Raw genomic sequence first — 14,700 nt, forward strand, 5'->3', positions numbered from 1 at the left:
CCCGAAGAAGCTCACCGAGCAAGTAGAAGCGATCGGTTGTTGTAGGGCTTCAAACAGGCAATGTGCAAAATTTGCGTCTTGCGCGAACGCCGGTTTTGAGCTGTCACTTTCGCAACAGCGTAAGGGATGTCACTTAGGCACTGAGTAATGACGAATGGTCCTGAGTACTTAGAAAGAAACTTCTGGCAAAGTCCCTTCTTTCGAACAGGCGTCCACAGCCAGACCAAATCACCTCTAGCATAAGTCACGGGCGGGTCTTTTGCGTCGTAACGGCCTTTCGCGCCCGCGTGGGCGGAAAGAGTTCGGAGCCGAGCAAGTCGACGAGCTTCTTCGAAGCGACACAAAGTCTGCGTGACAGTGGCGTTTTCGTTCGTCGAAGAAGGAAGTATGGTGTCGAGGAAACTTTGTGGATGACGAGCATAGAGAAGAAAAAAAGGCGTATAACCCGTGACTTCGTGTTTCGCGATATTAAAGGCGTATGTAATAAAAGGTAATACGGCATCCCAGTCCTTGACGATAGTTATAGCGCGAGAACAAAAGGACGATACAGAGACAAGGACACAAAAGACACGAGCGAAAGACACGAGATCTGCTGCGACGTAAATTGAAAGCATGTTGATGATGGTACGATTGGTGCGCTCAATGAGACCGTTGGTCTGAGGGTGGTATGGCGTGGAATGGCAATACTGACACCCACAAAGCCGTAGCAACTCTTCGACTACGTCAGCGGTAAACTGTCGGCCGCGATCACTTATCAACACAAGAGGGGCCCCGTGACGAAGTATGATCGAGTGTAGAAGAAACCATGACACATCAGATGATGTGGCTGAAGCAAACGCCATCGTTTCAGTATACCGCGTCAGGTCATCTACGCACACAATAATCCAGCGGCGGCCGGTGGTAGACTTGGGGAAAGGACCCAGTAAGTCTGTGCCGACTTTTTTGAATGGTGATGTCAGTAGCCTAACCGGCCGCAGTGGGCCGGCAATGGTGTGGTACGTTGTTTGTAGCATTGGCAGACATCACAAGTTGCGACGTAGTGCTTCGCGGTCTTCCAGATTCAAGGCCAGTAAAAACGTTGTCGGACACGGTGAAGCGTTCGGGCAAATCCAAGGGGCCCAGACGTGATGTCATCGTGCATGGCTTGGAATACCGCAAGACGCAGGCATTCTGGCACGACGAAGAGTAGTGTTGAACGATGGCTGGTGTAAGTCTTGCAATATAAAAGGGCGTCATGAATCACGAATGGCGTGGCGCATTTAGAGCCACGAGCCACATCGATTATTGGTTTCAGCGAAGAGTCACGCTGCCACTCGTGATGGAAGACGTCCAAATTTGGGAAGTTAGATGAGATTGCAGCCAGGTAGTTATCGAAATTATCATAATCAAAATTCATAGTCGGAGATGGAAGACGAGATAAGCAGTCGGCACCAGCGTAACACCAACCGCTCGTGTAGGTCAACGAAAAATTATACATATATACATTCTTGAAGCCATAAGACCCAACGAGCCAACCGCCCAGCTGGGTCACGTAGTTTGACGAGCCAACAAAAAGAATGATGATTTGTGATGACCTTGAGTTGCCAGCCGTACAAATAAAGTCTGAACTTTTGGACGGCGAAAACAACCGCAAGACATTCCAGTTCGGTGACCGTATAATTTTCTCCGCCTTAGTGAAAGTATGGCTTGCATACACCACGACGTGCTGGCGACTGTCGTAGTACTGAACTAGCATGGCACCAACACTAACACCACTAGCATCTGTATGCAGTTCCGTGAGTGCCTCCGGGTCGAAATGGTGCAAGAGGGGCCCGGAAATAGGCAAATACTTCAGCTGCTCGAAAGCAGCCTCACACTCTACGGTCCATCGAAATGGGGCGTTTTTGCGGAGCAACTCTGTCAGGGAATGAGCAAGCTGGACGAAGTCTTTGATAAACCGAAGAAAATGAAAACACAGGCCCACGAAGCTACGGAGATCCTTGACAGACGTCGGTTGCTTGAAGTCTCGGACAGCACTGATTTTGTGCGGGTCTGGTCGTATACAGTCCCTGTCAACTAGATATCCAAGCACAAGGGCTTGACGCTAACCAAAATGACACTTCTTTGTGTTTAAAACGAGACCAGCTTGTTTGACGCAATCTAGAACAACGCTAAACCGATGGTTGTGCTCGTGGAATGTCTTGCCAAAAATAATTACATCATTAAGATAACACATACATATCTCTCATTTGAGACCGTGAAGGATGGAGTCCATGAATCGCTCGAAGGTAGCTGGGGCATTGCATAAGCCGAACGGCATAACGTTGAATTCAAATAACCCATCAGGCGCGACAAAAACAGTCTTCTCTTTGTCAGACGGATGCATTGGTGTTTGCCAGTATCCAGACCTTAGGTCGACAGACGAATAGTATGCGGCCGAGTGCAGACATTCAACAGCATCGTCGATGCGTGGTAGCGGATACACGTCTTTTCTTGTGACGGCGTTGAGAAGGCGGCAGTCTACACAAAATTCGCCAAGAGTTGTCTTTATTTTTTACCAATATAACAGGAGCTGCCCAGGGACTGCTTCACTCTTCAATAACGCCTTTCTGCAGCATGTCGTTGACCTGATCGGCGATCACTTGCCTCTTTGACGGGGATACGCGATAGGGTTTCTGGAGTATCGGTGTAGCATCTCCCGTGTTGATGCGGTGGTGCATACGGGATTTGGGCAACATGGAACAACGCTTGTTTTGAGCGAAAACAGACTCCCGTGTAGCGTGTAAGTACCTCCTCAAGGACATTCTGCTCGGAAGAAGGCAACGACTCATTGATCATACGTTTAATCTCGGCTGAGTAGTTGGGCACAGTCTGACTAATGGCTGGACACTCTGAGACCATTCTGACGTCAATTATGGCCTGCTCCTCGAACGTTCCCAGTTTAAATCCAGCTGGTAGAACAACAGGCTCTGAGGCTGCGTTGAGCGCCCACAAGCAAGCATGTCCGTCGATGGCTGTAAGGACAGACCGTGGGACCAGCACATTCTTCTTGATGGTGTTTGCATGATCAGGCTCCACGAGTCCAGTGCAGGGTCCTGAGCGGACATGAGAAGAGCATACGGGTACAAACACTGCTGTCCGACCAGGGATCGTCACATCTTCAGACAACGAAAGAGCATCGATGGGCAGAGTCGGTAAATCGTCCATTATTTCAGCGGGCAACGTACTTTGTAGAAGAATCTCTCCACTTCCACAGTCAAGCGTAGTGCCGCATTCATGAAGAAGGTCTATCCCTAAAATTACGTCATGAGTTGCGCGAGCCAGTACAGTGAATTCCACTCGGAAATTTCGTCCACCAATCATGAGTACAACTGAACAAATACCAACAGGGCATAACGCTTTGCCTCCAACTCCACGAAACGTTTACTTACGATGTGAAGATAACTTTGTGACCCAAGAAACGATGTTTGAAACGAAGGCTCATAACCGAAACAGCAGCACCAGTGTCTACAAGAGCAAGAGTATCTACACCGTCTATACACACACGCACTTTGTTCATCAACATCACAGCAGCAGGAGGAATTGGCAAACTGACCGTCCCGCGACCACACCTCTATCGGTCGCACCAGTTAGTTTCCCAGCTGATACGGCGAAGGTGGCCGACGACGCGGAGACGGCAACCAGCGGGACCGTGTCGGAGGCGGCGTCAGGCTTCGCTCGGAAGCGGGGGACTCGCTGTGAAATTCGTTAGGTCATTGCTGTCGAGGACGGTGATCGGCCGGGTGAGAGGTCCTGGTTTCTTGCATACAAGGCGCGTGCGTCGAAAAACGTGGCGGCACAGGCTTTTCGTACATACAAGCCGGATACGTCAAAAAACGTGGCGGTGCAGGCGGCCGTCTAGGACAGAAGCGCGAAATATGCCCTGCGAGACCACATTACATTAGCTTACATTAGCTGGAGCAGAGGTGGCAGAAGTACGCGGAGACGGGTCGTGCTCCGCAGGAACATTTTGTGATGACGCATAGTACTCTTCTGGTAGAGACCTGGTTGACGATGGTCGGAGGTCCGCAGCGGCACGTCGAGATGATGACATCTGGTAATGGCCACGACCCGTCGGGGAAAACGGAAGTCGCGGGGTAAAATTGGCAGTTTCTGTGCGTGGTCGGTTTCCGACGTGGCGCTCTCGCATCCAGTAGGGAGGCGGTTCGGGGCACGCGGCGAACGAGCATTGGTGGTGAACGTCGCCTGCTTGAAGCCATACGAGCTCTTCTCGAACTACCCGACGTACGAGGAAGGGAATGTCTTCGCAAGTGGTGACGTTCGTACTTGCGACAGTGGGAACATTGTCCAAGTGCCTGAACTTTGGTAGATTTCTCCGGGTCTTCAACGCCTCGAATGCGCGACACTGCTGCCTGAAAATCGAAGGAGTGTTCAAGTTTTTTTTATCAAAAAATTGTACACGTCCTCGGCGATGCCATTTAACAAATGACCGACTTTGTCTTCGTCAGACATATTTGCGTTGACAATCCCACAAAGCCTCAATACTTCTTTAATGTACGTTGTGCACGTCTCGCCGGGCAACTGAGCCCTACGTGACAGCGTTTGCTCAGCTTTCTTTTTCATGAAACTCCTGTCCCCAAAGCAAGCCTTCAGTTCCTTAACAAATATACCCCAAGTGGGGAGGACATGTTCATGGTTCTCAAAGCAAAGCAAGGCTGTCCCGGCAAGGCAGAATACTACGTTCACGAGCTTCACCGGTACGCCCCATTCGTAGTAGCGGCTCACTTTGTCGAAGTGTTTCAGCCAAGCGTCCACGTCTTCGTAAGTTTTATCTGAGAAAATTCGTGGCTCAGGTGCCTAGTAGTCTGGTTGTCGAGGTCGACGGCCACCTTGTGCCGTGTTCGAGGCACTGGTGGATGCAGCAGCGTAGTAAAACAATGGGATTGCTGTGTCGTCGTTCATGCTGATGTTGTCCGGGGGTAGGCCAGCTAAGCGTCTGCTTCTTCGAAGAACTTCTGCAACGGGGTCCAGGATGGCAAGTTACCCAGCACCGCTCCACCAAAGCTGTTACGGATGTAGTGGGTTTATTTACACTGAGAAAAGTGTCAGCGCTCTACCGTCACTGCCTAATCACCATCCCTCGAGAGCGTCCCATCTCTTTTTCTTTCTCGCTCTTTCAGTCCGCGTTACAATATATATATATATATATATATGTATATATAAATATATATATATATATATATATATGTATACATATATATATATATGTATATATAGTGTCATGACCAAGAAAGACGCCGGCGCTTCGGCACGCGGGTAGCTAGAGAAAAGAAGAGAAGGACGAAGAGCAGAATAAGCACAGCAGGCCAAGGATCGGGTGTTGTCTCTTGTTCTCTGTCTCGCTCATCACAATGGCGCAGTCGACGAAAAAGTCTTACGTCCCGGCTTCGTCATCCAAGACAGCCGTGATAAGTGCTGCTTGAGGACGGCGTCAAGGCCTCCTCGGCAGATGTTCACCTGCCGTCAGTGCCAGCACCGTTCGGGGACGGCGTCAAGGCCTCCTCGGCGGTGGCAGTACACAAGGGACGCTGTCCACGCGTTCTTGGCTATGGATTCTGCCGTCAGCGCAAGCCGACAAGTGAACCCTCTGCGGGAAGCCACCGTTACGTGTCTTCGTGGTTCGTCGGCATCGCGGGCTTCTCCATATAGGAACGCCGTTCACGCTTTCTTGGCAATGGGGTCCCACCCGCCGCTTCAGCCACCTTTCAAACCGCGATTGGACGGCGTCCAGGCCTCTCCTGGGGTTGTAGGGCATGACCTTATTGACACCCTGCCACCGTTTCACGGCAGGGATCCGCACCGGATCCTGTCCTTTGGGAATTATGCTCACGCTTCCCATGGCCTACATTCCCATTGCTGCACTCTTTCAACAAACAAGCCGCCACGGAACGCCGTCCAGGCTTCCCTACTCGTCGACCTCACCGAGGTGAATGCAGCAATCGCGTCTTACTCAAAGACCACAATCATTGACTCTTCAGTCTTAACGCCCGACAGTACCGCGGACTTGCGGCGTACCATCGCGCTACTACGCGTCGAGACTAACGAACTGACAGCGTTGATCGCCGAGCGAGCTCCTACACTGTTGCCAGCATTGTGTGACATTAAAGCAGTGTTGGATGTAGCTGCCTCATACGACATTGAGGCAAGCACACCCGAGCAATGCAGGGAGCTTCGGTCTTGTCTGATCGAGCTCTCACACCAGCTCGACTGCTTCGCGTCGATGGTCTCTGCATTACCACCTGCCACCTCACAATCACCAGCCATCAGCAAACTACCGGAATTCCACGGGGTCCGGAACGACGCCGACAGCTGGGTGGCAACCGTCAACGCGATTGCGATGCGTGAGGCCTGGACGGAATCTCAGAAATGCACCGTGGCTGTAGACCGTCTTCGGTAAGGTGCAGCGGCATGGCACCGGTATGAAGGTTGGAAGCAGCAGTTATGGGCGGAGTGGAGCTTCAAGCTCATAGCTGCCTTCAGCCGGACACTCTCCGATCTCCCTTCCACCACCCAGTCCAACCTGACCGGTACCGAGGATGGAGCTCAAAAAGGGTTCATCTCGAGGCTTCAGCTGAGCACTCCAGTTCCCCACATGAGCTTCCACACTCCTCGCTGGTACCGGAACCAAATTTGTGTCAGACATCGGCCACCCGTCCTCTTTCGTGAGGGGTCATACAGGGGGGCACGGGGTAGCTTGACCCTCTGGACCCCCTGTAACAAGAAGAGACAGAGATGGCAGCACAGAGGCTCCTGCGTCAAATCATGATGGCTGGGCATCGCAGCCTGTCCAGAACGCCGACGGCAATGAAGACGAGTGCCCCAAACTGTGCCAATAGAATTACCTGCTAAGCGTGCTGCGAGTGCCACGAGATAGCCATGGTCACCGACCAGAGTGTTCGACAGCCCCGCAAGGCGTGTGAGCGCGTCCACGAGAGGGACCTCACAGACGCAGCCAATATGAAGACAGCTTCACAGAATGTCCTGCCGCAGATTGCAACACCGGCCGTGAATTATGTTTTCTGCCACACATCGCAGAAGTTGCGTACCCACTCTCGACACCAGTCAAGGCACCTAGCGCGTCTTTTGGGATACGCTTTCGGCAATCCTCGTCCGGCATTTTACGTCAGCCGCTGATTTCGCGGCCCGTCCGAAACGCGCTGTCAGGTGCATGTTTGGCTGCTTTCCACAGAGAGCCTCTGCATGGCCGAGACCTACCAAAACGATGCAGCCAGTCTCGACCTCCCGATAGATTTGTGGCAGACTCCGGCACCCAGTTCCAGCGTGGCCGAGGCCGACCTCCGAGATGCAGCCAGTATCGACCACCAGATCTGCTTCTGGCAGATACCCGGACCAAATCGCAGCCCGGCCGAGAGCGTCGGCCGCAACGGGGCAGCCAGTGCCGGCCGCCTCAGTCCACAGCACTTTTTCAAGGGGCATCGTGGTGTGCAAAAGAGCGACCAGCTCGAGGCAGCCAGTGCCGTCCACCAGAAACGCTTTCCCAAGACCGTCGTTCCATGTTGCAATGAGGTCCAGGCTGACTACCACGATGCAGCCAAGCCCGCCCCCCAAAAGCTTTGCCGCCAGCTTCGCGCCGGCGAAGTCATGGCCGAGTGTCATGACCAAGAAAGACGCTGGCGCTTCGGCGCGCGGGATGCTAGAAAAAAGAAGAGAAGGACGAAGAGCAGAATAAGAATAGCTGGCCTGGGATCGCGTGTTGTCTCTTGATCTCTGTCTCGCTCATCACAATATATATGTATATATACATATTGTTACGAAGAGTGGAACGGCAGCTGTGGGCCATGGGCAGGAAAGCGTGAGGAAGAAGAGGCAGAATAGAACAGTTTACTCAATTTCGGTGAGTGCAGCTCTGACAACCTCCGAACAATCTCGTGCCTTAGCAGTGTTCCACACATTACCACCGCCGCATTTAAAACTCCTCAAATTAGTGTGGGTCCCAGGTCTCGGCGGATTACAATGAAATGAATGGGCAGATGCTTTGGCACAAGCATCACTGGATGGAGCAGTAATTTCAGTACTACCCGAGTTAGAATACTTATCAGCGGTTAGATATAGGAAATTCGTTATTTTTACACATAGTTTAGAAAATATCACACAATGGGCAGATTATCAGCACCTCAAATTTCCATGGAAAGCCAAGTGGAGTCCGTCAAAAAAAATTGAAATTATAATCTCCAGGTTCTGGTGCCGTGCCCCCCCATTAAATTTTTATTTACAGAGAGCTGGTCCGACACTTTCCCCCCTTTGTCCATTTTGCAAAGAATTAGAAACTATTGAACATTATTTTGGCTCATGCCGTAACTATGCAATAATTAGGGAACAACTTTTAGATATTCCATTTGCGAAGCTAGGTTTAAGTTTAACGACAGTAAATGTTCTAAATTTTTGTGCCTCTGTTTTGGGAAATTGCCACAAAGATGTATTCGATGCGGTGTGTAATTTTATTTAGGACTCTAAACGTTTTTCAACATAAAGTCCATGTTAACAGGTACTCAAAGAAAACCGGGTCGGAAAGTAATTTTCAAATCTGGATAAGTCCGTGACATACCAAATAATCGGGTTTGGCGAAACCAACTGTCTAGTCGGCTCCCAAAATCAAGTTATAGCTATTAGTGTCTACTTTCTTGTTGATTCTTTTTTCTCACTATCTAAATCTTTGGTTTGTTTTTTTAACATACTGTCTTGATTGATTGATTGATTGATTGATTGATATGTGAGGTTTAGCGTCCAAAAACCACTATATGATTATGAGAGACGCCGTAGTGGAGGGCTCCGAAAATTTACACCACCTGGGGTTCTTTAACGTGCACCCAAATCTGAGCCCACGGGCCTACAACATTTCCGCCTCCATCGGAAATGCAGCCGCCGCAGCCGGGATATGAACCCGCGACCTGCGGGTCAGCAGCCGAGTAGCTTAGCCACTAGACCACCGCGGCGGGGCTTAACATACTGTCTTCACTATACAACTCCCTTCACTTCTTTTTTTTATCGTTGTAAGCAATAATGCAGTTATCGTCAATATGAGACTCTATGTTCTCTTGGCTAATGCCCCGGAGGGGGTATGAGCCATGAATTAGAGGCTACAAAAAACAAACAAACAGCTTGCCCGACGAACGGGTGTTGTGTCTGTCTCGCTTATTACAATGGCGCAGCCGTTCGACGAACCTGTGTGCGACGACCTGCGTGAAGAAATCGTCCTACGGAGCGGACGCACTCTCCAGGAATCCGACCTGGCCACCGCGGGTACCGAAGCCAGCGTGCTGCTTACAGGCGTCCTTGCCAAACCACAAGGTGACTTCACTGACTTAGCTTCGCAAACTGCCTCCTTGCCCAGGGACGCCGTACACGCTCCCTTGGACTTCGTCTCAGGTATCATCCCTGGAGCAACGTCAGTACCGTCGCCAAAAGAAAGGTGTAATTCCTCGCCTGTAGCCGCCAGCGAACTCTGCACGGTTCTGCAGGCCATCGATACTTCGAGCCAGCGTCTTGCAGACGCCACCGTCACCTTCTCAGCAGCCTGTGCATGCACCACGTTGCCTCCTCCGTGTATGGCAGAAATTCCTGATTTTAATGGCGTTGATCAAGACCCAACCGTCTGGCTGGATGAAATCCATTCGTTGGCCCGTCGACATGCATCGACAGACGACGTGACGCTATCGCTAGCCGTAAGCCAACTGTGCCAGTCCGCCAAAGCGTGGCATCAATACGATGGCTACAAGTACAAATCCTGGAGTGACTGGACTACAGCCTTCGTCACGGCCTTCCCACCACTTCCATCCGCATACGACGACCATTTTATGCGCATGCCATCGCGTCGGCAGGCTCCATCGGAAGATTCCCGTAAATACGTCTACGATAAGCTCGGGCTTCTCGACAAATGTGGCATTACATGAATCTCTCCGGCTGCACGCCAGTATGTCGTTGATGGCTTGGCTGACCCTACCCATGCTGCATCTTATCTTGCCAGTCACCTGAATCGTGACTCCAGGTTTTCGCTCAAAGGGCAGTCGAACTTCAGCAAAAGTCTCGTCGTCGGCTTAGCTTGGACACATTACCGACTGTCCGTTTGACTTACGCCTCCACACGGCACGGATGCTTCAAGTGCGGTCACATTGGCCACAACGCCAAGGAGTGTCGTCAACCTTTCCAGACACGAATCCACTATCAAGCCTGTCAAACTCCTCGGATGTCCATTCATGTTGAGAGAATAGGTGACCTAAGTGCTCTGGTGGATACCGGTGCGGAACGAACGGCGCTACACCGTCTTGCTCCGCACACAATCCGACTGTGGACGCAACCTCCCCTCTGCGAACTTGGAGGAAGTGCTATGTCAGTCGGAATGCTCGACATTTCAGTGCGGACGGCAACGTGCACTAAAGTTCTTCCAGCCATTCCCGTCTTTGAAGACCTCCCTGCCGACATGATCCTTAGGGCTGACTTCTTGCTATCTGATGACATTGAGCTCACCATAAATCGCGGCCACGTCAAGCTCCGGTCTTCGACAGCTGGGACTACCACCACAACCCTGCCACAACCGACAGGTGAGCCGTCCACTCCGCCTACGTTGTCTTCTATATTGGCTCGCCATCAGCCAGTAGACGCTAACAATACAGCAGAACTGCCAGGCACTAATTCGCTGCTCCATCGCATACCAACGGGAGATCATCCGCCAATATGCGTACCACTGTGACGACACGCTGAACGAGAACGGGCAGTGATCACAGAACAAGTAGACGAAATGCTTGCCGCGGGCATTACTAGGCCGTCGTCGAGTCCGTGGGCAGCGCCAGTCGTCCTTGTTCGCAAGAAAAACGCATCACTATGCTTCTGCGGCAGCTACAGGCAGCTCAATAAGTGTACAGTGCCTGACTCTTACCCTTTACACCGCATTGATGACGCTGTTGATACAGTACGTCACTGCAAGTTCTTTTCATCGCTTGATTTACGCGCATGGTCCTGGCAGAATAACGTCGCGGAGGAAGATCGATGTAAAACGGCCTTTCGCATACCTTTCGGTTTGTATGAATTCAACCGCATGCCGTTTGGACTAAGAATGGCTCCTAGCACTTTCCAGCGTGCGATGAATTCAGTGCTCGGACCATTGAAAAACCAAGCCTGTGTGGTATACTTAGACGTCATCCTGGTCGTTGGCAGGACGGAGAATGAACACCTTCGCAGTTTGGACAAAGAACTACACAGACCCTATGCGGCAGGGTTTCGTTTGAACAAAGAGAAATGCCAGTTAGGGGTGTCCAAGATTTCGTACCCGGGACATAATATATATCTTGTCGGGATTCAGCCACTCCCGGAGCGAAAAGCTGCCGTGTCGCAGTATCCCACACCAACCTGCTTGAAGCAGGTTCAGTCATTTCTGGGTATGGTGTCGTATTTGCGAAGGTGTATTCCCCACTTCGCTTCGATCGCAGCTCCCTTGAGCGGTCTTCTTTAAAAAGACGCGCGGTTTGAATGGGGCGTCTCACGAGAAAATGCTTTTCGAGCTATAAAACAAAAGCTCAATTGTTGCCCCATACTAGGTCACTTCAATGAAGACTGGTCCACTGAAGTGCACACTGATGCCAGCCAAGTCGGCCTAGGAGCTGTGTTAGTGCAGCGTGATCCAGATGGCGTGGAACATGTGGTCGCTTAAGCCAGCCGTAAACTTTCAGACACCGAGCGCCACTATCACTCCAACGAGCTTGAATGTCTTGCGGAGGTATGGAGCGTTGATGAGAAGTTTCGACATTATTTTTTCGGGCGTAAATTCACTGTTGTGACTGATAATGCTGCTATAGCATGGATGTTCTCCAAGCAGCAACATAAGCACAAATTTGCCCGGTGGATCATCACGCTGCAAGAATACAATTTCGACGTGCGCCACCACGCCGGGGGGCTAAACAAACGTCGCCGATGCACTCTCACGGAACCCCCTTGACTGCGCGCAACAAACCAGGCAAACCCACTTTTTTTTCGCCCAGATAAATATAAACTGAGCCCAACAAGAGGATAAAGATTTGGCATCCAGTACTTTTCACAGTACTTTTGTGATGCGCAATGCCACATTGTACCGGTGTCACTGGCGAGCAGACTGATCCGAAGAATGTTACCTCCTGGTGAACCCGAAATCCCCCAGGTCAGAAATATTACGAGCCATTACGAGCCAGAAGGCGGACACACCGGCCAACGAGCCACACTCCGGAAACTACAAGAACTTTTTGGTGGCCGAAGATGCAAAGTAGCGTCCATTCTTATGTCGCCAGTTGCAAAATTTGCCAGCAGTTTAAGCGATTGCCTGGGTGTCAATCTGGATTACTAACACCAATTCAGATACCCGCAACAGTTTTCCACACAATTGGCATTGATTACATGAGACCTCTACCCACCACGACTGCAGGAAATTGTTACGTCATTGTAGCAGTAGACTACCTGTAAAAATACGTGGAAGTGGAGGCCGTGCCATCTCTTGCATCCACTTACCTAATCGACTTCCTCAAGCACCGATTTGAATGGAGACGTGGCTTACCAAAAAAGTTAATATCTGATCGGGCTACAACGTTTCGTAGCGGGGAACCTAAAAAGTACCTTTGCATGGCAGGCGTGCAGCACCATTTCGCATCCGCGTTTCATCCTCAAGCAAACGGTCTTACTGAGAGAACCAACCAGAGCATCCAGGCACGACTTGCTCCATATGCGAAGGCAGGGAAAAAAGGAAAGGCCGACTGGGACGTCCACCTTCCGTCAGCCGCTTTTGCGATTAACACGGAACTGCAGACGTCTACCGGGGAAACGCCCTAAGAAATTGTTTTTGGGAAACTACAACAGCTGAAAGCGGTCCTCAGTTTGGGTGCTCCCATTATAATTCCACGTGCCAACGATCGCAAAGCGGCCTGTCAGAAGATCCGAACTGAGGTGATCAGAAAAGCCACCCACACACAAGAAAATCAAAAGCACCACTATGACAGACGCCGTAGACCCGCTCCTGCTTACAACATTGGTGACGAGGTCTGGGTGCAAAGGTGCACCAGCGGGCCTGGCAAGAAGCTACTCCCTAAGTTCGACGGGCCATTCATAATTAGTCAGCGTGTAGGAGAAAATACCTGGCATGTGAACACCTCAGATGCGAGCTTCACTCTCGATAAACGCAAAAGAAACAATTTTGCCATGCATGTGTCGCGCTTGAAAAAAGCAGTCGGACCGCTGCAGGTGCAATGAACTGTGATTTCTTTTTTTTCATTGTCAGGTCCGCAGTGTGGCCGAATGTAACGAAGAGCGGCGCGGCAGCTGTGGGCCATGAGCTGGAAAGCGAGGTAGAAGAGGCAGAATAGAACAGCTTGCCCGACGAATGGGTGTTGTGTCTGTCTCACTTATTACAATATATATATATTCGTTTTAGACCCACCATTACCTCTGCCTCAAATCGCATCTGATAGCCTGCATACCCTGCTCAGATAGCCTGATACCCTGCTCAGATATACTCCTTTTTGAATTTTGGCTTTTCTTTCTATATAATACTTTTCTCAGTCCAAAATTACTCTGTGATTGAAAAACCATAAGCCTTTTACTTAAGATCCTGCCGCCCGGTTGTTGACTGATCCCCCATTGTGGGTGTGCGCCAGATTAACAAGGACCATAATCATCATCATCATCATCATCTGCGCCAGCGAGTTGGGATTTTACATTTAGGGTGATATTGGCAGTGCCAATTTTGGTGGGAATGGAATATACATGCACACCAGGACCAGCAACTATCCAATCGCCCTGGAGTTGATGCGAGGAAATTTCTCCTGTTTCTTCAGCATGAATGTGGAGCCAGAGACGTTTTGCATGGCCCTTTCATCCAACTGTATGTGCTTCAGTGAACCAAGGTGGAAAGTTGGCATTTTGGTATTCCATGTTTAACATGGGTAAGAGCGAACTGAATGTGACTACACAAATACAAGACACACACATGCACACACATACACTTTAAGCAAAGAGCGAGTAAAAAGGGTGTCTTTTTGTTCCACAACAATGAACGTCACCTATATTGCGTTCCGTCCTTGACCTATCGCCCCGCGCTCGGTACATTCCGGTCACAATCGACATGCCCATTATCATGGTTGCATTGCGTTCACGTTAGAAAAATGCCCAGCACCGAGTTTTCAAGAAAGAAAGCGCACGCAAGCGTGATGACGATTGTTAGTGTGGCACGAAAAAGACACCCTTTTTACTCGATATTTTTTAGAGTGGAGCGCTCCAATCAACAGATTATTTTTTTGATCACAACACTACCTAGAGGGCACAACGATGAGCACAACTCCTGCGCAGAAGTAACCGCAACATTATTGCGCATCGTAATGGACACCAAAAAATCAAATTCCTTTGTCAGCGCGATAGAAGGCATACTAACACACCTTTCCCCCAACTTTTCAATTTCTCCTGCGTTTATTATCTCGCGTTTAAGCTGATTCTTATTTCTTGGCAAAACTCCGCACGTGTCGAACAGGGGCATACAAGCACACTTTTTACAATGTATTCCTAATAACCACATTGCCCCGTTTTTTCTATTGTAATGATGCTTACGCAGCCGGTCATTCAAGAAAAGAGCAGTTTGTACGACGTAGCAGCGATCACAAGATAGCAGCAGGCATTACAAGACACACTCAG

The 14,700-nt window shown here is 50.4% G+C and overlaps 1 protein-coding gene across 20 annotated transcripts in view; it reads left to right on the forward strand.

The window, feature by feature from the left end:
• The window catches only part of LOC119178032 (uncharacterized), a 653,511-nt gene that overhangs the window by 504,646 nt on the left and 134,165 nt on the right, over positions 1–14,700 (forward strand). The window contains exon 9 of one of the 20 annotated variants that reach the window (XM_075892497.1): positions 13,295–13,607. The exons of 18 other annotated variants lie outside the window; for them this stretch is intronic. In XM_075892497.1, the coding sequence (XP_075748612.1) occupies positions 13,295–13,379 (85 nt within the window). In that variant the 3' untranslated portion in view covers positions 13,380–13,607. Of the gene's footprint in view, positions 1–13,294; positions 13,608–14,700 lie in introns of those variants that run through there. One more of the 20 variants, XM_075893117.1, reaches the window with a different exon arrangement.

Source organism: Rhipicephalus microplus, chromosome 1, assembly GCF_043290135.1.
Source record: "Rhipicephalus microplus isolate Deutch F79 chromosome 1, USDA_Rmic, whole genome shotgun sequence".
Taxonomy (NCBI): domain Eukaryota; kingdom Metazoa; phylum Arthropoda; class Arachnida; order Ixodida; family Ixodidae; genus Rhipicephalus; species Rhipicephalus microplus.